Source organism: Taeniopygia guttata, chromosome 1A, assembly GCF_048771995.1.
Source record: "Taeniopygia guttata chromosome 1A, bTaeGut7.mat, whole genome shotgun sequence".
NCBI lineage: Eukaryota > Metazoa > Chordata > Aves > Passeriformes > Estrildidae > Taeniopygia > Taeniopygia guttata.
This window is the reverse complement of record NC_133025.1, coordinates 21,718,067-21,745,762: the sequence shown is the minus strand read 5'-3', so window position 1 is coordinate 21,745,762 and position 27,696 is coordinate 21,718,067. Positions and strand designations below refer to the sequence as shown.

The 27,696-nt window shown below is 36.3% G+C and overlaps 1 protein-coding gene across 10 annotated transcripts in view; it reads right to left on the bottom strand.

The window, feature by feature from the left end:
• The window catches only part of CADPS2 (calcium dependent secretion activator 2), a 284,504-nt gene that overhangs the window by 158,853 nt on the left and 97,955 nt on the right, over positions 1-27,696 (bottom strand). For all 10 annotated transcript variants that reach the window (XM_072921238.1, XM_072921236.1, XM_030256895.4 and 7 more), the window contains exons 4-6: positions 11,633-11,713; positions 9,843-10,079; positions 5,528-5,649 (exon numbers count right to left, since the gene is read on the bottom strand). In XM_072921238.1, coding sequence (XP_072777339.1) covers positions 5,528-5,649; positions 9,843-10,079; positions 11,633-11,713 — 440 coding nt within the window. The remainder of the gene's footprint in view (positions 1-5,527; positions 5,650-9,842; positions 10,080-11,632; positions 11,714-27,696) is intronic.

Sequence of the window (27,696 nt, the reverse complement as noted above, 5' to 3'; positions counted from 1 at the left end):
TATTTTCTTCACTGTATTTTGTGAATTGCTCCAAAAAGAAGCACATGTTGATATATGACAAGATGAACATGATGGAATTTATTCTTTAAAGATATAAAGGTGAATTTTAGAGAAAATTATAACAATAATTACACAATTCAGTCAAGGCTAGTTTATGAAAACAGACACACTTTGTTCCCTGCCATGATCCCCACTAGTCCCCTTAAAATTCCAAAATACTATTAAAGGATCTTGCTAATCTTCACCAAGTTTTCAGCATTATATACATCAGCAGAATCAGTCTCTCAAACTTAAGCCTGTGAAATGATATTAGTAAAAATTCACAGATATTCTGTAACACATAACCTCACTTTTGTAAATGTTGCCAAAAATGTATTTACAACTTAAATAAAATAACTGTATGAAAAAAGTAGGATAAACTACTTCGTAGTTCATCTGTGAGATCAACACTGGATTTTGCAGCACCTAGCTGCAAGTAGAAATCTTTCCAAGGTAATAAACAGTCAAAAGAACAGGTGATAGTAAAAAACCCTCATCAAGAAGCTAAATCCTAAAGAAAATTTATCCTCAAAAGATGCAATAGGAAACATATGAACAGAAGCTAAGCACAGTTAGATCAGGTACTCTGAAAATGCAGTCTTGTTAGTCCCATGTAGAAAATCCCATGCTCAAATATACCCATTTCAATAAAAAAGGCACCCAAACAAAGAACAAAAACCCTGTAAGGAGAGTTAAGTCAGCTTGCCAGCCATAGAAGAGTTTGATTACTGCCTTTCTGATCAGCCAAAACTTGTGTTTCTGTCCCGCCTTCCTTCCAATGTACATTCGCTCATTTTCTATTTAAGAATCAAAGCAATATGAGGCAAGTACAACTTTTTAATTCTACCTTTTCGCTTGTGCAAAAGCAAGAACCTGAATTCCTATACATCAAAACAATATGAGGAGTGACTGCAGAAAACGAACAGCACAATTAAAGTATTACTGAATGAAACAAACTTCATTTATGCAGATGTATCAGACAGAGAGCAGTAGCATGTGGCAAAAGAGGGGTAGGTGTGCTTTCTCTTTCTTTACACACTGTGTATCTGTGTTGTCAACCACAAGTTAGGTGACAACTTTAAGTGTTATTGCCCCCTTTTTCCCTTAATAATAAAAAAAAGTCCGTACAGATGCACAGACTACGATGAAGATGAAGAAAGAAAACTTTCTGATGTTTGGAACACGATTATCCAACATTATAAATATTATGTATCCTTTTCCCCTTCAGAAATGTTGTCTTAGGCCACATCCTCAAAACATCAGATTAGAAAAAGTATTATTTTTTATGAGTGAATATGTAATTTAAGAAAGTCTGAAATTTTATAAATTAGGCCTTTTTCTCCTTTTTTAAACTGCTCTATGGAAGATTTTCTATGCAATTTTTAGTTAATGTATGCAGAAGTTCTCATACTTCAAATACTTTATGGAATTAATGATGGTTGAATATGGCATAAAAACAATGTGAGCAGCACATATTTTATTTGCGCAGTACTGACTGAGGTTCCCTGCCTCCTCTAGTCAGATTTAATAATGCATTCTTCACATACTTCTAACATATAATAGCTCTTTTAATAAGATTCTACAATCACTGGCAGTAAAATATGATCATCTTATTTGTATTGTTCACATGAAGAATAAATATCCTGTCTCTATTAAAGTTTTCTCATCATTAAGATATGATCTTTTCCTATTGCATAAATATGTGACATGATACTATGTTCCCATTTTTTTATTTTTAGGCATGATTTTTACATGCCTGAAACATGCCACTTTCAACAAATCACATTATTTAATACTCGGAATGAATAAAAATCAAGGATAAGAAACAAATGTGTATACACATCCACAAGATGTCTTCAATAACATCTGAAAAATGAAATTGGCACTGGATTTCTGCAGATGACCCCCTGTGGCATCACAGCAACAAAGTTATGCAAAGCTTCACACAACTAAAAGGGCCCTCTGAGGGCTCTGCTTACTGATCTCTGGTAGAAAAGGTCACAGGCTATGTTGGAGGGATTTTCAGCAGGGCTAAAAGGCAGGAAACAGTTGGAAGGAATGAAGAAATATTTCACAGGCAGTTATAAAAATTTTATTGGGTTTGCATGTGAAGCTGTGCAACTGATCTGTTTGTAAAACTGTCCAAGAAAAAAGTTAAATAAACCTACGATATTCTATAGCATTTGCATTTTAGAATGACCATCAGTTACTCAGTAAGATACATATAAGCAGTACTTCATTTAGGTTGCTAAAGAAGATGAAGTACTTAAACATAAACAAAGCTATTATTCAAAGAAAGAGAAATCAGGGATTAAATGCATTAAAAAACCAGAAAATATTTACTACTGATGAAAGCTGAAAACTAAAGCCCCTTCCAGGGGCTTTAATTAGGCATCTTCCCTTTAAGAATGAATATTGTTTCTACTTTTTGTATTACTCTTAAGATGACACTCAGGGATTTAAAGGAATACTTATATACATGTATAAAAATACTTGAGAAAATATTCAGTATTTGGAATAGTGGATAAATTGTGAATTAAGTGTGCATTTGATTCGACTCCTCTAAAATCACACTGGATTGCAGTGTCATTTTGAAACATTCATGTGAGTATCTTATTTTCTCCTTTTCACTGTAAAAGCTGTTGAATTTTCTGAGTAGTATGATTGCACTGCATACAGTGACGTTTCACAGATGAAAGAAATAGGCATAAATAATTCTTTATACTGTTTTTTTTTTCCTTTTTTTCATAAATGTAGCTATCAGTTCAAAACAATAAACTGACTACAGAAAAATGTCTCCTGCCAGCAGTCTCCCACAGCAGGCTGGTGGCAATAATTCACTTTTCATTGTCTCATTCTATGCTTAGTATGAGAGCTTTGGAACCCTTTTCTAGCTGCACATCCTACATAAAATCTGAAGTTACGATCTCCTCCAGCTTCACTGATTCTTTCCTTCATATCAGGAAGACAGTACCAAAAATTACACCTGTAAAAGCCAGCTCCAGCAGCAGGCAAAGCAGGCAGGCAGTAGCCTCAGGCATCTGACAGCTGTTTTCTCTGTATCAGGAAAGAGAAAGTCTGGCTGTGCTTGCCCACCAGTGCTCTCCTACCAGCGTAATTTCTGATTAAACTCTGCTAAGCCCTCTTGGTTGCCTCCACCATCAATCAATAAAAGCAATATTGCTACTGCCAAGAAAACCTGATTTGGCTCTAACAAAACCACTAAACTATAGAAGAAAGCATGTTCCTTTCCATAGGCAGCTTCCTCCATCTTCTTACAATTTGCTTGTAATTTGCTAATTTCATGCTTGTCTAACTTAATATCCTCTCCCATTGCCTCAAACGAGGTCTCTATCTGTGCTCAAAAGCTAAGCCTCTAAATACTCATAATCATGCTGCATGCCAATGTCTCCTAATCACTCTTGCCAGAAATGCAAAAGAGCACAACTCAGAGGAGCATAAGAACTAGATACTTTTCAGAGATCTATAATCCTTGCCTCCTTAAGTTACACTGTTTTACAGGACAGCAGGTCAACAGCACCAGTAACTCCCATTTCTGTGTTTCCAGACTACAGTTCAGCATCTTTCTCAAAAATTCATCTTCTAAAGATGCATATTTTTTTCCGAACAAATTCATATGACTTTGGTTTGTACAACATCACTTAGATGGAATAGCCCATAATCTGTCTTTTTCCCATATTCAATCAACTCATACCTTTTGAGCCCGAAGTTCATTTAATCAGTTTACAGTCTTGGAACAGGTTATAACATTACACCTTTTCCTAGAATCACTTCAGTTGTTTTTACATTGACTCCACCTTTTCTGGAACTTCCTTTTCACAAAGCTTCCACTTTTACAAGTAGGAAAATCAATTAATCTCTTGGTAATTTTTACTTGGTGCATCTATATACTTCTGATTGATTTTGCAATCTTTACCTTAACCTGCAGTATGAAATAAGTAAGCCATGAACTGATTGTGAACCATCCTTATGTTTTGCTCACCAAATCTGGAAATAGCTAGAAAAAACAAAACCCTTAACATCCTCAGACTGTTTTCTGAAAGAAATATAAACATGTCCAAAATTCAAAAACTTGTATAGTCTAGATGATTTAAAGACTCATACCAATGACATTAGAGGTTAACCAAGCATTTAAAGCAGACCCAATAAAGTTCAAGGGTGAGGAAAAAGAGCAATACACCATGAAAAGAAACAAGAACCGTGGCTGTGTCAGCAGGCAAAGGCTGTAGGCACGTGCTGCAGGGAACCATATGAGAGCAACTGTAAGGCAAAGGACAGTTCGGAGAGGTGCTCTCCATAAAAAAGCCTAGTGGATCTCATGGGACCCTGAACCACCAGAAAAGCAGGTGATGTTGACCCACTTATGACCTTGCTTCAGTGTGTTCATCTGTGTGTCTTTTTTATTATGATTCCTTTTATAAGGCCCTCACATAGTACATGGAAATGATAAGAATAAGCATTCCAATATCCTGGAGAAGGAACACAGCCAGGGACTGTGACAAATGAATTTTACATCTTGTCCCACATACTTAGTGTTCTGCAAAGCTGTATGAATATGCTGCTGCCTTATTTGCCAAGAAACGTTGCCATAGCTAGAAGAAAGTCCACTAAATTAGATCTCCTTCTACTCCCAACCATAGAAGAGACAAAAGAGATAAAACTGTGCTTCTAATTTTGTCTAAAAACTTCTGTCTTTGTGGTCTGAATGGAATAGAAACTACCATCTCAATTCCATAGAAAATGTTTTATCAGATATTGTAACAACTGCAATTTTTAAATTGTCTTTCACATGGCACACTATGGTGCCAGTAAAACCCCAACATACGGTCTGGAAAGTTATCTACAAAAGATTCCAAATGACATTTTAACAGAGTGAAAAGTGTCTGAAGACAGTGTGTAGGTCAAACAAATCAACCTATTTAATCTCTTACTGTCTGCTACACTAACTGTTTCAACTACAGATGGCATGATGTTATCCCCCTCCAAGTCAGTTTGCTGACTGCCTCCATCAAAAATTAATTGAAAGAACTGGATCCTATAATTTAAAATGAAATAGGCTCAGCAGGTGAGCAAGCTTTGTCAAGATTGATTACTGAGTATTGATTTCCCTCCAACTGAACAAGTTACACTCCACAAGGCCACCTGCACATTAACCTAGAATACATAAAATCACCTCAGGCTAACATCTATCAAAAGGTTCGTATTTTTGGAGGATGCAGTCTCTGGCTCTTCTCCTCACCCATACATTCAGTGGCTTTCATTTGGACAGCATCCACACTTTGTACCTACTTCACCGTAAGTAAGTATTATTTGTATTTTAACTTCTCAGAAAGAATTTGACATAACTACTCAGGAAAAAATTCACATAACCTAGCACTAAGCTAATTGTAAAAATTGTAAAGAAAACCAGACAAGTTCTCCCATGACAGAAAAGAGATACTGATGCAGCAAGAGCAGAGCGGCTTACTGTGGCCTGGATGCTTCTGCTTGGTCTGTCTGAAGCTTTTCACCCCCTTCCACTTCCATGGTGCAGTAGACAATCCGATTGGGAGCAACTGACTTTAAACCTTGTACTTCCATTATAACAATCTGAGGAAAAGAGAGCAAATAGTTTATCCTTCAGAAAAAATTACACAGCACGATTACTGAAGTACTAAGCTCTGTGAAGATAAAAAAAAATAAAATACCAAAAATACCAAAGTCCACTCATTCATATCTTAAGACAAAGGAGAGTTTTATCTTCTTTTTCCACTTTTAACAACATCTAGAAGGAATTTAATTTTTTGCTCTGTTTCTACTTGGGCAGTGACTAAAAACTCACTCCAATGATAATTTAAATGCCAGTAGCACAATTTGAGACTCATGTCTGAATATAATTCTAAATCCTTATACATGAGTAACTGTATTTTCTAATTGGCCATTTAAGTGAATATTTATAGAACAAATAGATTACTAAGTCTGATGGTAAACAAGTAAGTACATTGATCATATCTAGACCAGTAAATTATGGTGCTGTGTCTCTGCAGGTTGCAACCCTTGAACCTCAGAAGGGATTTGGTGTTGTGTTGAGCAAGAGGCAGGTCAGAGCACTGGTATCATCTCCTGTAAGTTTTTCCCCAACTGTGCACATCCTTTCCTTCTCTGATTGCATACTTGCAGTCAGGTTCAGTATGAATATGGGGAAGAGGGAGAAGAGAAACAGAAAAAGCCACCACTACCAGCTGTGCCCTACAAGTTTTCCTCACCATAGAAATTTTCAGCTTGGCAGACCCTGTAGATTTTTACCTCCTCTAGACTAGTCTATACTAGCTCAGAACAGCCAAATGCAGCTCTACTTTAAATACTCTCTGCCTTTTATAAATCTTGTCACAGTGTGAAATTATTGGAATTTTTGCATTTCAGATGTTTCTAATTCAGAAGACTTGAGAACATAGTCAGGTTCCCCTGCTTACTTTAGAAAGCTGCTTTTCTTGCCAGTTCCCTTTGGGCCCATGCAAAGAAACTGGGACAAATGGGCTCTAATAGAAGCTGCCCTCAACCAAACCTTACATGCAAACCAACATTTGTTTGATTTGTTTTAAATGTGCCAGAAGTAATGACTACTTTTGGTCTCATTAGAGCCAATAGGTTTCTTAGCTCAGCAAGCAACTACTAAAATATGCTGCTACTAAATTCTTTGCACGTGTGCTACTTTGTTCCAATTCCAGTAAATTAAATGCGACTTCACCCCCAGCTATAAAATCCTTTTTACTTTAAATCTACCAGAATGTTAGTAATAGCTATATGTCTTGCAAAATTGCTAGTTTGTAAATATTACAGTGAGACAACAGTCATTGATCATTTAGACCATTTTTATATTACCCATAAATAATCAATACTGCCTATTATGGTTCATAAATAATAACAGCAATCCAGGGAGAATGATCAAGTCATCCCTCTTTTCCATCTATTATTCAGGAATTCAAGCAGTTAGACATAACTGCTTGAATAGCAGTTCACTAAACATCCTTCTAGGTAATACTCCCTATATGGTCTTTCCACGTAGCAAATATATGTCCTTGGTGAATACTGACTTCATATTTACTCATTTTTATGTTGCTATGTCTTTTCCTGAGTTTACAACTTAACTACACAGTACACTTTTCTTTGGTAACAATTCTGGATTCCAACACTGGAAAAAAGTTGCATTTCATTCTTTTCAAAGGAAACTGTCACTAGTGGATGTATTAGCTCATTAGCTGATAAACAGCTTCCTAAATACTTGTCTACTTTTGAAACTGTCTAACAGCTGGAGAATAAAAATAAGTATTCTCCTATTACTATGGGGTTTTAAATTTTTTTTCTAAATTTCTACAAACAGGATATTTAAGGAAATACTCAAATTGTAAAAACAGTGGCTGTTGCTTGCAGTGATGCTCAGGAATGACTCTGACCTTAGTAAGTTCTACTCCCACCAGAACAGTGTTAATATTACTAGCAAGTTCTACTATTTATAATAACAATGCACAGTGACAGCAAGAGCCCTGGCCACTTCACCCTGCATCTAGAAATTTTGGGGTTCTTCCACTCTGTCCTACATGATGCAGATTTCCTGTTAATTCATGTGCTAGTTCAGCAGCCCTCAATGGGGACTCTGCTGGTTACCCTACAACTGAGTCCCCATACAAGATGTGACACAGATATGTTTATGTGTTATTCAAAGCATGGGAAATAATGTACATTTGACCTCACATTTTCAAAAAAGGAAGCACTCTGTCTTCTAGGAAATGCAATCAGCATTTCGTATTTGGCCTTTTGCATAGAAAAAGATCACATCTTTCATATTTCAATCTTCATTAATATAAATTCAACTGTTTCCTTTTGCCCTTATGCCTTCTGAGATTTTGCTTCCCATGAGCAAAATATGCACACACTTGTTTGGCAAGAGTCAACTTATGTGGTTACTATCATGTCTAAAATGAGAACATCTGCCCTACTAAAAACTATCTAATGAAGAGTAATATTTTAATGCTTTGTCTTGCACAGGATGAACTGTAGATTAGCTATCTCGCAGTAAATCTCCTTATTGCTAATGGGGAAAAAGGAAAAAAAAACAATTCACCAGACCGAATAGTCTATGTGCCTGGTACAAGAGCAGAGGGGCTATAAACAAAGCAAAGCTGCTATGAATTTACCAAGAATTATATTTCCTGTCATTTTTCATTTCGTGATTGTTTCAAACTTTTACTGTGCTTTTCCCCTAAATATCACATCATTTCTAGTACATAACAGTTCTGTCTCTAGAGGGACAAAGAAGGCTTTTCTTCCTCTTACATCTATCACCAAGAACACTTTCTTGAAGAAATATCACTGCCAAACTTTTTGTGGTACTTTTTATGGTACTTTTTATGGTACTTTTTAGATTATTCAGAACTACTCTTGCAAATGCTATTTATGGACCATTCCAGGCTTGGTATTCCCCTTGAGGCAGACATGGCACATGTGATGGAGGCACACAGGATTCAGCACAGGAGTTATAAATACTTCATCTTCTCATATGCTTCAACACTAAGGACTGCACTCCAGTTTTACATACTTGATGATCTAAACATTTTTGGCATATAGAATGATGGATCTTAGTACTCTTTGAAAGCTGATTGTTGGGCTTTTACATTATTAGTTAGCAATATTAAAATTGCATATAGTGGGATAAGTAATTTCTTTTTTATATAAAGAACTGAAACTCCTTCATTGCCCATATTTGATTTTTTAATTCTGTATCTTTAATGATGATGATGACATGGGAAAAGTTATCTGACTATTCAACACATGAAAAAAAACAGACGCTCATTTCACTTGAGAAAAGAAACATATTTAAAAGATAAAAAAAATTAATTTCTTTTGAACTCTTGAACAATTGAAATATTTATGGTGTAACATTCCCTGCTGTCTTAAACAAACTAAAGCCACTTCAAGTGCATAAAACAAGTGTGACACCTTCTGCCCAACAGATACACAACGCACACTTTGGTAACGTTTTGATTCTACTATTATTGAAAGTGAGGTAAGCATTTCTTGGTATGCACATTTGCCGGATTGAACCTGAGTTATGAGGCCAGGCTGGAGGAGGCTTTAATCCATCACGTCTAGTGGAAGGTGACCATGGCAGGGGCGTTTGAACTAGATGATCTTTAAGGTCCCTTCCAACCCAAATAATTCTCTGATTCTGTTCTGTCATCAGAATTGTTTAATACCTGAATGTATTTGTGCCTTCCTCCCGAAGAAAGTTGAAATCTATACAGATTAGGACTGCATCCCTACAGGCCAGACTTCCTGCATAGTCTCAGAAAAAACAAGACAGATTTTTGAGGAAAATGCAGAAATTTATAAAAACCTGCTATGATCACTAGTAAAGAAAAATCACTGTGTTTTATCTAAATGCTTCTCGTGAGAAAACTGTATTCATTTATAAAATTCCAGGAAGGCATTCCTGATAATAACAGTGCTTCATTATAACATTTAAAATTATACTTAGCTATTTAATAAGATGGAATTCATTTAAAGTTGTGTGGGAGATTCAACTTCCCACACTACTGTGTGGGCCAAAATGCAACTCCTGCTGCAAGAGGAAAATGCAGCATCCAGCTGTATTCTAAATCCTAATTACCAAAGATATAGAGCATAATTAACTTCTTTAACATAGCCTTTTAAAATTAGCAAGAAAGGACTAATAAAAAGAGTATCAAGATAGATATTCTAGCAGCTTAAACCATCAACAAGTTTTCTCTGAAATTTGCAATTACCTCTAATGTGAAGGAGAGAACCACATCAGATTTTGACAGCTGAACTTCATTTTCATCTCCCATGTCCAAGAATGCAGAATTTTGTGATCGCTTTAACTTCTGCAGTTTGAATTCTGGCCCACCTTTAGACACTGGCAGACTTTCCAAATTTGCCATCAGCAAATTCACTGAAGACCGCAACTCTTCTATGTACATGTTCTCCATTTCCCTTGTTACAAATTTCGGGAATTTTCTTTCCTTGGAAAATAAATTTTAAAAGTTAAGGTGAAAAAAAATTTCCCACATTATAGATCATATTAATTTACCAACTTGATTTCAGTTAAGAGACAATCAATAAGAATGTAAGTCATAATTTCAGTACTATCTTCACAACAGTAATGGAAAGGTGAATCCTGTCCCATAAATACAGTACAGTTAATTCTTGAAAGAAGAAATAAAGTAAAAATGGACCCTTGCATATCTCCCTGAATCATTTAACCATAAACCCAAGTTGAAGAACCACATTAGATATTTCTACTTACAGGTGTTTTAAGCATAGTAATTAATAATACACCCTTAAGGTTATCTTCAATATTTTATAAACTGGCATTTCTAAAAGGACCTGTCCACTAGTAGTTTTGTTATTTCATTTATTTCCCATGCTACTAATAATAGGTCAATCATATTCAAGCTTCTAATATAAAGCTAATAAACTACAACCATGACAAGAAATTCCTATTATTGTTTACCTGTATTTTTAATAATGGGTCATTTTGAAAGTAATGTTTACTTACAATGCACTGATTTTTTTAAAATAATAATCTTTCTCTTAAACATTAGCTATAACTTAATATTAATTATTTTCCTCTGCAGAAGCTATACAGTAGTATTTAAATATTGTGTTTATAACAATAAACACAAAGAAGAAACATGTACACGTGTAGTGTATATAGAAACTCATACAGAGCCAATTTTATGCATAGTTTCTCTGAATATTGAATACTGGATGCTTAGGAGAGTGTCATTCAAGATTAAACAAAATGATCAAATTATTCTAAAAGAGATGTTTTACATATAAATGAGAAACAAACACCATTCCTAATATATTGTCTGCAAAGACAGGCACCTTGCTCCTAAACTGGACAATATTTATCGTTATGTGTCATAAGGCTTATCGTAAAATGTTTTATATTAAAACCTTTACAGCTGATTTTGTTTCAATAACAAAGACCAAGCAAATTGACTGTGCCCAAAAAGTCCTGTGGCAAGTCATGTGGATTGGCTCATCACAGCGTCACAGAGCCAGTAAATGACAGATTAAAAAAACCCTAAAAATAAAACCAAGTAATTTATAGTTAGAGACTAAAAACACAGGCCAAGGCTCAGGGTTGTCTAGCAAAAAAACCCAAACCCTTTGTAGTGTTTTTCAAACTGTACTATATCCTGTGAAGATCATGCAAATAATAATATGCCCACACAGAAGACAAATAAAACAGACTGTTATTGTGTTCTTAAAATATCTTTCCTCCTGATAAGATGCTTTTTCCATCCAATGTAAAAAAAATGAGGAAAATTTGACTCGCTGTTGAAGGAAATGTCCGATCACACAGGATCTGCCTTTCCAAAACTAGGTTTTGCTTTCTCCCTACCCCAGTTGTTGGACATTCTTCAGAGCAGAAAGAAATGCATCTGTCAGACTGTTTTCAAACAATCTTCTGCTTAATTTTAGAATAAGAAATAGGAAACACACATTATGGATCATCCAATCTCATATGAAGATACGTTTTTGGTACAAGAAAGCAATCACTTACCCTTGCCATTTGTTCTGCCAGTTGAAGTCGTCCATCTAGCTCACGTCTTATCTGGGCTGCTTGCTCATCTCCATTATCCAACTTGGAAAGAGAATAAAAACAAATCCAACTATGAGAAACACACTACATTTTAACTTTACAGCAAGAGTGGTAGCTAAAAAACAAGAAAAATTAATTTTCATCTCAAAATCAGTGAAGCACTAAGCAAATAAACAGCTTTGAGGCTTACTAAGATGAAAGAAATATAATGGCCAAATATAGCCAGAGCAACCAGGGTTTCTGAAGGGTAACCAATGCTCCCTTGCATTTTTAATACTCAGGCTATACGGAAGAGGAATTATTTCTTCGTAAAAATAGCAGCTAAAATAATTTCTCCATGATTTAGAAAACTGGAATGACAGATTGGCTTAGAAAATGTTGCAAGGAAGTTTGCTCTTTGGTGCCATGACTTCCTGCATAGGCATATATAGGTATATGGAAGAAAACTGTGTGACTGTGCCTCCTGTGAATGGTATTATTTCACTCAAAAAACTCTTTTCTCTCAGTATTGCCCAACTGCTCGCATCAAGGCATATCCAATTTGTGAACTTCCAATATTTTCATACCGACAGAATAGTCAGGACTAAACGTCTGACTTCTATCAGGGAGGCAAAGGGGAAGGACACAGCTCTTCACCTCAACAGAACAGCTGGGTCTCAACAGGGATGAGACTGCTCAACACATTTTTTCCTGTTTACTTTTAAAGGGCAGTGGAGGGGAGGGGAGGAGAAGTGAGGCTTCACCTCAATGCATGGACCTGCACAGCTGGTTAAGAGGAAAAAAGAGTGACACATCTTGCTATCTTACCTGAATAATTGCCAAACCTAATTTTGAAAATCTTAGCTTTTTTTTCCTTAACTCTGCATTTATTTTCGTCATCTCTTTGTACTTGTATACTTAAAAATGTGATTTCCCTACTTACTTACTTTACTTTACAGAAAAGAGGCAAGGTAATATTGACTGGTAGGTCCTTCACATCTGTCCCAGTAAGAAGTAAAGCTGTTGGCATTATTTTTGCAGTATGCAAAATGAAGTGATTGTCAGAAAAACAGTAACCTTGATATCTCATTTCATGCAAGGTAATTTTACCTATTTTTATTCTGAACTCAAAAAAACTACATGACAAAACAACTTTACAAGCAATGCAATTAAGTGATTATGAATGTGTACTCAATCATAATTTATCTCCTGAATATGAAGTGAAAAGGGCAGAAAGATTGAGAAAATTCCGGAAATGTAAGAATTTGGGATTTTTGAGTTGCATCCACTTTTTTACACAGCAAGACACTTGATAGGACCCATCACGTGAGTGGGGAAAAGTGCCAATCATTAACATCAAGTGTCCCCTTTTCCTTAATTCCATATTTGAGATCAGATTCATACCCAAGACATCAGTGGATATCAAGTTATGACAACCATTGGAGTAATTTTCAAACTGTTAATTGAAAACTAGAAAAGCATGACACTGCATAGAAATTAATATAAATGTAACAGTGCAGAACAGCTACTCAGATTCTTCTCAGTACTGCAACTGAAATTTGGTTTAAAAAAACCACTAATTTGAAAGGATTTATAATACAGGCTTTGTAAAAAAGGTTTTGTTTGTTGTTTTTTTTTTAAGAACAATTCACATTTACATGGGCATCACACATAATGCTTCCCACTCTTTTAAATATAAAGTTATGTTTTTTTAAAAATTACAGCATTAGAGATTATTGCAAAAGAAGGTATACAGAAATCTCATGTAACAAAAAAATTTTCAGCTTGCTGCAACAGTAATTGTACCATACCATAGCTATTCACTGATTGCATCAACACCAGAGATGCTTCCCATGTCACTTAAACCTCACATAACCAGTTTGTATTTTAGCAGCAGGGGATCTCACTACAGAACACTCTACAGACACCAGAGACCTGTTTTCAGTAAATCAGATACATCAGAAGTCCTCACCAAACAAACCAATGTTTCCCTTAAATGCCCACATACGGCGTTGAAAACTTGTAAAACCTAGGCAAAGACAGTGACTCCCCTTTTGAGGGCTAGTTAATTCAGTTGGAACATTCTCAACTGACCAAAAGCATGAGTAAGACAGGTTTTCTTTCTGCAAAGATGATTGTGATTTTTAAAGTATCATCAGAAAAATCAGTATTTATGAGTGACTACACTTAGGCGCATAAGGAGTTACTTTGAAAAAAAAGACAGATCATCACCTTTCTTTTTTTTCCCCAATGGTGTTACATTACAGCAGCTTTCTAAAATAAACTTACCACCATCAGACATCAAGCTATTAATTGAAAAATATTTTTATTCCTTAATGCTTGAAGTTGCCTTTATTTTTTCTCACTCTGATAAGGGCAATCATCTTGGAGATAGAGTGGGAGCATCCTCAAAATGCAAGTTGCCCAACAATTCTTATTAAGAAGATTTCAGGAGCTTATATAAGTGTCCACTTCTGAAAGACAGACTGAAGTTTTCTACTCCAAATTTCTGCTTTAAGGATTTCAGCCAAATAACTCCCTTTCTTCTGAAGAGACAATAGACAGTACACTGCTTTATCCATCATAAGAAAAGTGGTGACTATCTTGTCAAAGAGTTCAAGCAGTATCTTGCTTTGAAGTAAGGATCTGACATTTAGCAGGATTGCAACTGCGAGAATCAGCTCAACTCTGATCACATTACGAACCTTTGAAAAATCACTTTTGCAGTAGTCAGGCTACAAACAGCCACTACCAGAGGCTGGTCCAAAAGAAAAAATGTATGCTAGAAAAAATATGGTTAATGTGAAACTTAAGGTAAAAAAGGTACGAATGCTGCCAGGTGCTGTGCTAAAGCTCTCGGCACTCATCTATACACACTTCTCTATACCTAAACAAAGTCAGATACCCTTTGCTCAAGAAACAAGATCAACTTGTGCATAGATGAATGCAGAACTGCTGTAAGTTATTGTTCTTTACCTTCACAATGCTCAAACAGATAGTTCCTCCATGTGACTATTTTATTACTATTTATTATTTTAGCTTCCCTGCAGCTTTCTAATTCACAGTAACATCAACATGAAACTACATATATAGCCAATATTATTATAAATTTCTCTACATTTAATGACTAAAATGATGCTACACATATCTAAATACTTGCTCTTCTTTCTGTAACATGAAATCTAAGGATTTTTTCATTCTGTGTGACAGCAATGCTTGTTTTTTCCTTTACAGCTACCTTTTGTCACACATAACCAAGTCTGAGCCCGCTGAGCTGAAAGGTTTGCAGATGCCCCTGTGAAGTAACCTGCAGGATCCATCCCTGATTACTGCCAGACAGCCAAGGTAAAAATTTTCAGTGTAAACCAAATGGAATAAAGGACTTGGATCTAAATTGTTGAGATAATACAGTAATGAAAAAAATGGTTTTCTGGAAGTAACTAACGGCATCCAGGATCAAGGCTGGAAGAGGACAGGGAAGTCCTAGCACTCAGCTTTGGTCGCCAATCAAGAAAGCAGCAGGCAGGTAATGGGTGTAGCAGATGCAAATAATGGCAGTTTTCAAATCACTGTCCTTGCTACTCTTATCTCTGACTCTAAGAAAGGGAATTTTATTCAAACAGACCTGGTGCCTCTCAGGCCTGCAGGATTTGTTCCCGTTCTTATCTTTACACAGGCAGAGTTGCTTGAAAGGAGCAGACTGGGAAAAGAATAAGGTGTCTGCAGCACTAAGGAGCCACTGTGCACTGAACACAAATGGCCTGCAGAGATTCCCAAAGTTTCCCAAGTTTATGAACCAAGACTAGTAACTAAATGTGGGAAAGTGGAAGAATCAACAAATTTCAAGTTAGGCCAAAACAGAAGAGCCATACCCAGTTCATGACTGAAATCACTTTTGTACATGAACACTTTTGGACATGAATTCAACAGGACTTAATTTCTGACATAAATTCAACAGGACTTCTGAAGGATAAGACTGTGATGGAAGTAAATTGCTTCCACATCATACAGGAGGTAAAAACCAGATTTAATTAAAGGGCAGGATGTGTGGAGCTTTCTTAAGCTACTGCTGGACCTTTTGATAAACCTCCTGCCTCCCATTTCACAGCAAGAAAGACACAGCTGTAAAAGTAAAGAAAATGTCACCACTCCTCTATTTCAGTGGAGGCTGTGCCATCTAACTTTAGTTTTAAGATATTTTCTCTCCCTTGTCCATAGATTACACAGAGGATTAATTAAGATTCATAAAAGAGATCAATAAAATGATATTTTAAAACCCTCTCATATTGTCTGCATGCTGCAAAATTCCTATCATGTATCATGCAAATGACTATGCTGACAAGACCCACACTGTGGTAGTGAAATCCTTTGGATTTCTCACAAACTCTGCAAACCACAAGTTTTAAAAACTCATTTATTGTATCTTGCTCTTCCCAACTCACTCCTTTTCTCAGTCAACATATGCAAATCCCTCAAAAATCACTAGTTTTTGCAAATATATGGAGAATTTTGTTTCAGAATATGTGCAACAAAAAAATCAAGTAAAACATAAGGGAAAGGGTATCAAAAAAGAGAAAATCTGAATATAAAGAGGAAGAAAAGGCACCTACTTTTGAATTTATTTCTCTTGTAAAATGCAGTAGACATTTTCAAATAATTTTATGGCAAAACTCAGCTACCACTGAAATAATTTTTCTTTCTATTTGTCTGCAGTAAGTGGACTTATAAAAGCTGCACAGGTCCAAAAGCCATATTACATGTTCAAACAACTCCCAGTGCACCATCAGGCCTCATGGGCTTTTTGTATTGATATTGCTCTAGAAGAGCACAAGATTGCCTCTCAGACAACTGGCCAAGCTGGTCACTCGTTTTTCTGGCAGCACAGTGCCCACAAAAAGCTCAAACACCTGCTAAAATTAGTTTTAGTCAAAAGTCTTACTGACTGCTAATTTTATTTAACAATTTTGGGGGGGGGGGGACGGTAAGCAGCAGTTTAATTATCATATAAATATTAAAATTAGGATGGAAGGTCATTCAAAGAGCAGAGAAAGCAATTAGTATATCACTCTCTGTAGTGTGTCAATATTCTTAAAAACAAATAATAATGAAGGTAGAGAGCAAGGCCAGTCAACAGTCAAATACTCTACACTGGCTTCAGCTGAATAAAAAAAAATCCAATCAAATAAATATTTTCAAAAACTGTGTCTGAGTAACTTCAGTGTGTACATATGTACAATGTGTATAGAATCTCACTAATTTTTTTTTTTAATTTTTGTACTAACGAAAAAGCTGTGAAAAATCATGTACAAGCTCAGATAGTGAGATATTTTGTTCTCTGAAATATTTTTATGAAGTCCTAAACCTGTTTATTTGATTCCAATATTGATTTGTAAGATATAACTTATACTAATTGCTTGTACTCATTGATTAAACTTACTATATACTGATTTATATAATATGGTTATCATAAAAATATGAAAACTAACCCAAAATATAGAGTAATGATTATATGAATTAAATTAATTTAAAAAATAATTCAAACTTGTAAAAAACAACACTGAAAACTATAAAATTTTAAAATACAGACTTTTTTTTTTAATCAATCAGTGGACGGACCCTTAAGCAATTTCCAAAATAATTGAAGCTGAGACTTTAATACGGCTTTTCCCTACATTCAAGTTTGGAAAATAAAGTATATGTAGTTTTGAGTTTTCAGCACTGGTTAAAATGTCTCTTATGAGTCATTTTATTCAGGGACTTCCAATACCAAAATCCCAAGTAAAACCTACAATAAGACTTGAAAATAAAGAGGAAAGGAAGTGCATACAATATTCAAGCTAGTTATAATGCACACAATGGGAAGAGCTAACATAAATCCACTCCATTCAGTACATGTACATAGGCCAAACTTTCAATATACACTGCCAATACCATAAATGGTAAGACATTTGAAGAAAAAATACACACCATATATTAATGAGGAAATCTCTATCAAGAAAGAGTTTATTTAATAATGTGATGTGCAGCTGTACAATGCAACTTCAGTCAATGACTGCTTCCCTATTAATCATCTTTCCTACTTGAGTGCTATTAAGCTTTCAGAGAAACTCTAAGTAGTGAAAAACATTTTATTAACAGTGAACTCGATTAACCTTGCCAGACAACCTTGGCCTTAATTGTATGTCCCAAATGTCACATGACAAGCATCTTCTACATAATATTACCATTATTGAAGAAAATTAAAAAATTAATTAACAGTTCAAAATTTATTCTAGACCAAATTAAAATATAGTCTTCAATATTTTATTGGTTATTTTGATCTACAGAGTTGAACTGATATTTTGTGAACAGGACACTTGGAAAAGTAATGCAAATGTCCTTGCGCAGTTAAGAATGAGGTTTTTGTTGGCCTATTTGGATTTGAACAAGACCCCAGCACCATTTTTGTCTATGTAAGATGAAAAGAAACTAGAGCTTCCCAGCCAGGATTTTCACTAATTTATAGGCATGTTCCTCTCCACAACACAATCATATAATTGCTCTGCATTGATTGCCCAAATAAAACATATATTTCATAGGACTGTTAGGTTCTGATAACTTAAATTGCAAGAGTTGAAATCAGTTTCTTGTCTTGAAAAAATCATGGCAAGTAGTATGTAAACAAATAAAGAGAATTCAATAATGCACACATATCACTACTTTGCCTAGATATTGGGATAACACCATTTGAAGAAAGTCTGCTAAGACCTCCTATTTACCTCCACACTGAGTCTGCTACTAGTTTTAACTCTGACTTCATGCAAAGATAAAAGCTGATGCTTTACTTGGTTCACAGAAGCTGTTAATTATGCAATGCGAGCATTCAGTGACAAAGATACTCTGACCTAGATACAGATACTTTAAATATTTATTTATTCACAGCAGTCTATTTAGGCAACAAGGAGAGAAAAATGAGACAGCATATACTTAGATATCTAATGATCTTTAGCTAGTGTTTCTGTAAGTATTACAGACTCTTTACTTAGCCTCGGAATCATTATAATACTTGGACATTACTACCAGCAGATTCTAAAAGGGGGAAAAAGCCCAAAAAAAAAAATTTGAAAAAGAAAATGACAGCATTAAACTCCCCCAGAATTTGGTCCATATAGACCAGAATTGTGGGTGTGAAAGGGACAGCAGAAGAAATTTTTTGAGTAAAATGCTGAGGCCTGGCTGGTCTCCAAAGCAAACCTCTCTAATGATAGTTGTGGAGCCTGAGGAAATGTGTGGCATGTTATAAGATATACCCAGACAAAATCCTATTAATGCCAAATTATGATCTACTCTCCAGCAACTTGTCCAAACCTTTTAGAACCTGTGCCCTCATCACTCCTGATGACAAAAGGTTCGGGAAGTTCTCCAAAAGTTATATACAGAAGCATTGCTTCCATTTTCAATCACCTACAAGTTTCCTTGACTGTCCCAGTTTCTGGTGGTTTGGCATTTATTGAGTGAAGGTACAAACTCATTACAAAGTTATGAAGGTAGTGGGTAATTTGTAATTTTATACTACCTTATATTATATACACTACCTTAATAATTTGTAAACTTCAGCAATACTCCTCCCTGTCAACCTTCTCAGCTGTAGATGAAGAGTTTCAGCCCTTTGAGTCTCTCTGCAAAAGGCTGCTGTTCCATGATTTTCAAAGCCACCCTCTAGTCCCACTGACCTCTCCTATATCCTTCAGAGAGGAAGAAAAAAGCTGCACACAATACTGAATGTAAAGGCATAAGAAAGTTACATACAGTAGGAAAATGATGTCACTGTTGTAGAAAGAAATAATGATTTCACCACAGGGAAACCAAAGTGTGTTTCTGAGTTGTAATTGGCCATGCTCAGTTCAGCATCTTCTGGACATGCACTGGTTTATTTCTCCTCAAATGCAGCCCCCTAGGGCTACATTAGAGCTACATGAAATCACATCCTGTCACACTTTTGCTCATGCAGTTTTGTGAGATCCTCCTGGGGTTCCCTTCAGCTCAAGCAACATTAGAGTAGACAAAACATTTTCATCTCATCTGTAAAGTCAGAGATTTCCCTTACACTGCCTTTTTCAGGACACAATATACTGAATAAACATGCAAAAATTCTCCTAAACAGAGTGAACCAGATAGAAAAAACACTTAAACACCCTAGGAACCAATCAAAAGGAATATATAAGAAACATTTATCCAAGAACTCCTTTGAAAACATCAAAATTGTACTATAAGAATACTGCTACTTAAACCTGGATATTTGCCACAGAGTTTGTCATTCAGAAAAAAGTATCATTGGGTGATGAGAGTCAGACCACTGGGGGTACAGAGCAGCACTGTTTTTAAGTAAAGAATATAAGTATTAAACTGCAGAATTAGATGTGATTAGAATCACATTATGATTCAAATTAGTGAACCAGTAGAGGATTACAGAGGAGAAAAAAGATGTTAGCACTGGTCAGAAGTGCCACTGAAAACAATTTAATTTTTTGCCTCTCTTTCTCTTGGCATTTGCAATGCAACAGATCAGTTGACAATTCCCAGGTTTGCCCTTCCTACTGGTTGAAACTACGTTTGGCCACCACTACTAGACAGGATGAAAACACAAGGAAAGCACATGATGCTGTGATAGAAAGAAGGATAATAATGACAAACTCTTATTATTTACAGAATTAGTCACAATAAATACTAAGAATACATCCTTCAGATAAATCCAGGACATGGATGCAAAGTGTCATTTTCTTATTAATAGAAATTAAAAAATAAGTCTGTAATAAGCCATACTGTAAACATTTTTAATCTAATTATATCTTGATTTTCACATCTGCTTATTGGAATTCAGGGATACCATTAAGACAGACTTTTCACACTCATCACAGTGCTGTCTTTCACACTGAAAATGTCAAACTCTTCAGTTGCTAACTATGAAAATGCCTTCCACCCCAACTTTGCCACCAAAATTATGAATATCCACACACAAAATAGCTTAACTTTTTTTTTTTTTTTTCACTCAAGTCTTTGTCTTCTTAACTTTATGAGTGTTCTTCCTACACCTAGGCAGGGCAAAAAGCTTCTGAGCTATTTACAGAGCCTACTGAACCATCTAAATAAAGTATCTTTTAAGTCAAAAATGTAAGGTCCCTAGGTAATCAATGGAGAGACGGAAAAGCCCCCAGAGTTATTTAAAGTGCTCTAGCACTTATCTGTACGCCTACCATGAATATTATGGAAGTTCCAGCTGCACTGGTAATATCTGGTGAATAAGAAGATCAAAGAATTGGGCGTTTTTATTCTCTCTCTCAGCTTCCCCCAGACCCTGCTGAAATAGATACTGGTTGTCACCTTAAATACAACTTAGTTTCAGATTCTGCCTAGGGAATACCCTCCCACACTCACCCTAGGCAGGAAGTGATGAGCCTTAAATGAGTTATGACTCATGTCCTGATCCTCCTTAGAAAAAGTCTTTCACCCTCCTCCTCTTCCACCACCTGCACAGAGATTACTATATCCAAGACAACCAAAAGATTAGCATGCAAACCTTGTTGGTATATGCATATTTATGTCCTAAAGTAGCTCACAGTGTTTTCCATTTTCCTGAAGTCATCCTTGCTTCATAAGGAAATCCCCTCTCCTTCTGCTTACCCTACTCACTCTCCAAAAATATCAGGCAAAATGTTTTCTTGCCTTACTAATCACTGGCAAGAATTTCTTTGGGGTGTTGAAACCAAAGGGAATATACACAATTAGGGCAATAAACATTAATGAGAATCGCATTAAATAAGCAAAAGCACCTTGAATGTCATGTCAATATTTTTTTTCAAAATAATTAAATATTGCTGACTTAATTAGACAGATTTCAGGCTGTTAATGTTCTGTAAATATGATGTAGAGAAGCTAGAGGATAGCAGAAATTAAATCCAATTTCCCCCCTTTTTGTTCCATTTTATAGCATAAGCTGGAGAATGTTCTGTATTTCCACCTATTTCCAGGGGTCAGTGGTGGTGTGATGTATAGATACCTATCCACAAAATAAAAAATCCCAAATAGTTGAGTAAGGACTGAAGAATAAATTTAATCCAGAGGTTAATGTATAAGATGACAAATTTCAGATTTGTGTTGTTCCATGAGAATTTGACCTTGCTATTTATGAAGGTTATGATCTATGGAGTGAGACACAAAAGACAAGAGTTTAGGGCTCTTCAGCCTAAAAATCTAGTTTAAAATCCTCCATGCAGTTAGCAGCTCTGTCCACAATCAGGTCTTTGCTTGCTTGCCACATTGGATGTGTCATCCTGGGCCATCTTTGTTGTCAGTCTTACAGTCCCCTTTGACATCAAGGTCATGTCACTGGTGCTTGCACAGTTTAAGGGGCAGCTGCTGGAAGGCTAAAAGGGCCTCAGGAATCTTTGTATCCTCACAGATGCAGGTAGAGGTAAGTATATAGGTTAGGCCAGCAGATGGGTGCCTTTGTCCAGGACAGGGTGAAGTCAACAAATAACACTTTGCTTAGTGTTTCTTCTGATCCCACCCCCCGACCCGAAGTGTCCAGCATGTACTCTTCCCACAACAGAACTCACTCATCCCCTTCTGCAGCCAGGGTCCTGAACCAGTTTTCTAGAACAACTGCAGAGCCAGGGAGACTTTCTCCTACTGCTAGAAGTTATAAACTCCCAGCTTCTGTTCTCCTGGAAACACAGAGATTGCTATCATCAAACACGTTGAAAACACCAGTTTTCACAGAATGTCTGCTCTCCATCTTTAAGGCAAAGTAGTTACTCTAGTATGGTAAACATGGAATATCATTCAGAAAAGTTTCCCAAAGGAGGCACAGGTGTTTCAGGTAAGATTCTGCTGTCTCCAGCCTCTTGAGAAAAGACACAGTACAGTGAGAAGACTGTGCCAGATTGAACACGAGTTTACAGTGCTCCTAGGAATAAAACAAAACTCCAGAAATTGTGTATACCTTGGAGACTCTCTAAGGCATGGTTCAGTACTACTTTCCCTCATTTACAGGAAGTTTAGTGTTCCCACATTAAAAGAACCTTGGCACTGCATGACCAGTTAGGAAGACAGCTTATTCAGAGGTGATACCAGAAGTAACTCTTTCCTTACATAATTTGCAAGGGATATTTCTCCTGTCACAGCCCCAGAGTGCTTACCATACAACACTTCCTTTAACATCAGCTAGAAGCTGACATTTCTACTAAACATATAGCCTCAATATTATTACAGAATTTTCCTGTTTATAGCTAAAATGTCTGGAAGTCAATTTATATATTCATTATCTCAAGAAACAGATTCCTATAAGGAAAAAGTAACAATGAATCCTATTTTTATTATTCTCTTACTTTTTCTCAGTAGGCTGTAAACTTTTAGTCTGAGGATTACTTTTTTTTTCAATATCTACTCGTGTTACTGACCAAGGTTATTTTAGTTGGCCTGAGAATTTTTATATAATGCCTATAGCACTAAAATGAAGATAATTCACCTACCTATAGAAGACCTAGAGAGAGAAACAGGCACATCCATGTAAACATTTCAGAAGTTGGAAATTATGAACGTCTAATCACGAATCAGACAGCTGTGGCACAGACACCAGACTGAATCTGAACAACTATCCTTGAAGCTTGTAATACAAAGTATGGGAATAAATGAAAGGACAAGCAACAACTCCCAGATGCTTCTGTGATGGTGAGAATCAATCCTTTCAAGGTGAGAAAGTATCTGGGATGGACAGCCTGAAAGCTTGAGAGATTATATCCTAGAGATCTAATCTTTCAGGACAGCCTCAGCAGAGAAGACAGCTGAAAAGGTGTCCTGAGAGCTCTCTCATTTTAGGACAGGCACAGAAATACCTTCCTAGAGGACAAAAAAACCAAACACACGAATTATTGCTCATTCAAAGAGAGCTGTAGATTTCTCCGCCTTTTTACATAAACAATTACTCCTGCATAGGGCAGTCCATCCTGTATTATGGAGATGCTATTACATTTCTATTTAAAATATCATAGACTCACAGAATAGGAGGGGTTAGAGGGGAAAAACCTCTGGAAAACATCTAGTCCAACATCCCTGCCAAGGCAGGGTCAAACTTTATGTGTCCAGATGAGACCTCCCTGAGCAACGTTTTCTGATGGTCTACCACTCTCAACATAAGTTCTTCCTGATAACAAGTTTATGGCCAAAATATGTATCTATCATATATATATCTATATATATGGGGGGGGGGGGAGAGAAAGAGAGAGAGAGAGAGAGAGAGAGAGAGAGAGAGAGAGAGAGAGAGAGAGGGAGAGGGAGAGGGAGAGAGAGGGAGAGAGAGAGGGAGGGAGAGAGGGAGAGAGAGGGAGAAGAGCGCTCATTTCCATATTGACCCGCATCTCTGCCGCTGGAGTGACTGGGGTTCAGGAACCCCTAAGAACCTTGTCCTGGCAGCTATTAGCAAAGAAACTTCCTCTGAAGAACTACTAAGAGGGTTCTCCCTCAAAAACTCCAAAAATGGGGGAAAAAAGCAGCTAAGCTTCAAAACAAGAAATTCACTACCAATGAGCCAGAGAGAAGGTTGCAGGGTCATTCTTCTCCTATGGCTTTTCCATAGGAGTAGCCTCACAGTGGCTGCTGAAGACACCTCAGGATGAAAAATGCTGCAGAGAAACAAGTTATTTTCTAAGCAAAACTTCTTTATTTCAAATTGCTAAAGAAGAAATAAAAAATACTATCATGCCATAAGAAGAACAGGTAACAAATTCATGCTAAGGGTCATCAACTTACTCAGCTTGCTCACAGGGATTCATTCAAATGCACATATAAGCTAGCAGTCAGACACATTAATAAACTTAATCATCAGTCTGGAAATGTGGCTGTAAAAATGATTTGTTTTGTATTCACCTACCTGAAGACATAGAATCTCTCCTTAAAAAAAGATTTAAAAATAAATTAATAATACAACAGCCTTTGGTAGAAAATATTTATTTTATTCCTTAACACTAAAGTAGACAAATTTTATTCTCATCTGGTAGTATAAAACATGATGAGTCAAATGCATGGGTGATTTCAATATAAGTGCAAGTTAAATGCCGGATATATTTGGCTTTGAGTGTTCAGGCAAGATTAACTCCCTTGGATCTAGAACTCAAGCGAATGTCAAAACACCATTAATTACTTCATTAAAGCTCCAAAAGAGTATTTATGGGAAGAAACACAGGCAAGGTAAAATTAAAAGCTTAGAGGATCTCCTTTTATAAAGCCCAGAACAACTTCCTTATTTCTTTGTGCTAACAACAGCCATTCTACCGCTGTTCCTTCACTCACTGAATGCCAAAAACAGTCCTAGAAAACAAAGCAGCTTGAAAGAAAGATCTGCAGCCAAAATCCGAGAGTCCATGATTTCTATCTTCAGAGAAGGCATAAGACAGAGCAGGGTAGATGGGTGATTGATTCTCAGCTTCTCTCTGCTGATTCCCAGTCAGGCCTCTCATGACAAGAGGTGATGCACGGATCAGGCCTACCAGGATGTCAACTCAGAAAACACAAGTAAATCCACTAGTCCATCAGTGCTGATACTCTCTCAGTCTACTAGAAACCCTAAATGTCCAATTCCCTCATGCAGATGCAAAACAGAAGCCACATATGCATAAAGAACTCTATGATAGAAAAATCCACATGTAAATTTCATCTTAAAATTGAAAGTGCATAACTATTCTTCAGAGTTTTTTTCCTAATGCTTATACTGGACAAATAAAGCTTTGAATAGTTGCATGGTTTTCAGATGATCCACTTGGTTTTCTTTTAAATGTGTATGTCAAAGCCAATTTTCCTCGTGCAATAGCTGCATAAGAAAGATACTGAAATACCTCAAGTACTGAAAAATGTATTAATGCTGCCAACATACCATTTCTCCCTGGTATTTTCTCAGTATAGCTACAAACAAAAATAATTCAAAGTATTTAATTATATAGCTTTGATGGCTTCTAAACATTGTTCAGAGTCAGATACTTAAGCATGGTAAAAAGGTAACTTGCTTTTCTGAGGATGTTTTAATATTCTTTCCATCACTCTTCTATCATTAGAGTAAATGAGAACAAATCAAAAACCTTTGGGCCAATGAGAGACTATTTTCCCAAAGTAAACTCTGCCATTATAGAAAAAACCATTTGTTTACAGGAGCAAAAACACTCTCTTTCCAGCCTATTTAAATACCATCACTGCATGCTACCAGAACTGAGGCACCTGGGGTGATGAAAGGACTTCCTTTTTCATCAGAACTCATGTTATTAAGTGGAAAATTCAAACTGGCCTGACAAACACCATTCATTTTAGCTCTGAATTTCTCACAAGAGGATTACAGAAGTAATCTTGGGAGGAATAGTTGAAGTTGCAGCACTATTTCCCAAAGTACTGAAATTTTTTGTCTTGAGCAAGACCTTTCCAAACCTTTTGAATGGATGTAAAATAGCAATGAAGCACATCATTATGAAAATATAACTACTGAAATAACTTCATATTAAAATCCTATATGCATGTAATCAAGAGTGACATCTCATGAATAAAAGGCAACATCCAAAATCCTGTAGGAAATGACAATTTCTTTCTTCATTGAAATATCTGGTTTTAATAATTCTACTCAAGAACAGACAGTGGCAGATCTTTCTTCCCCTTGAAGAGGGTAAAATCAATCAGAAAACAAACTTTTTTTTTGGGGGAGGACCGCATGAAGGAAGATATATTCTGGTATTTACAGGTACTAGAAACTAAAAGCACATGTGAATAAATCTTAAGTGTGGTTATTTGAATTTTTCTGCTATAAAAGGCATGAAACACTTTTCAGGTTGACAGAAACATAGGACAGTTTCAAAGGACTGACCTGTTCTGTAAGGAAGGACATCACTATTATCCCATGACAATGTGCAGAAACTTTCTAGCATTTAGCATATCAAAATCCAGCCAACACTTGAATACTAACTACAACTCTACAACAGCCTCCCACAGTCCCACAAAATCACTGCTTTTCTTCTCCCCAGACATCTCTCATACCACTGCAGTCCTTTCTGCCCACTGAGAAGCCTGAGAGCTTCTCTCTTCACTCCTGCCCTGTCTGCATCCACTCTGCAGTGTCTGCAAAACTGCCTTTTATCTAGAGAGCAAAAAACCCTGCCCCATGCTGGGCTGTGCATCAGCTACCCAGCAGTAAACTCTTAGCAGGTAAGGCCTGAAAGTAGCAGGTCTCCTGTATAAAGCAGGTGATGAGAACAAGACTGTGGTGTGGGATTTAATTTTTTTTTAAGGGCAATAGGAGTATCCTGGCTGAGGTGAAAGGAGATTTTGGGCTCTTTGGGATGTTTAAGACATCAGGGGATGTCTTAGCTAACACCTGATGTTACCTTGAAAATACAGCAATAGATCTTGCCAATATTTTTCACAGGTTTCTTTGTTGTGCAAGGTATAATTGTGCATGAAGTAAGGAATTACTGTCATTGGTGCCCATCAGAATCACACTGGCTTAACAGAAGCCCCGGTCACATCATAGCATCTCACAGATGTCAGTGTCTTCTTGTGACTAAAAAAGCTGCAGATATACATATTTATGTGTTCTAGAAGATAGAGCCCAAACAATTTTTTTTTCCTTGTGCCAGCCCTCAACTTAAAGAATCTGTTTAAATTTTGGTCTAAAAACTAAACTGAATCTTAGTACTTGTTAAATTACTCTAAGAAGAAGATTATCAACACTACACTGAAACTTTCTGTACAAAGATATCATTATTTTTTGTGCTTCATAAACTCAAAGTTGTCCTCATAACTTATATAGGGTATGGACGTTTCTACATAAAATATCCAGAAGTATGGGAAATTCTGTGACCTGTGAAATAACTCTACTATTTCTCATCATTTTACCAAGGAAAGTATCAGAATTAAAAACATGCAAAAGTCACAAAGGCCTTGCTGCAAATTAAATTGCCCTTAACCTGACTTATTTCCAAAACTGCATAATTATCTGGACTTCAGAAAAGTGCTGGGTGAAAGACTGCAATCGT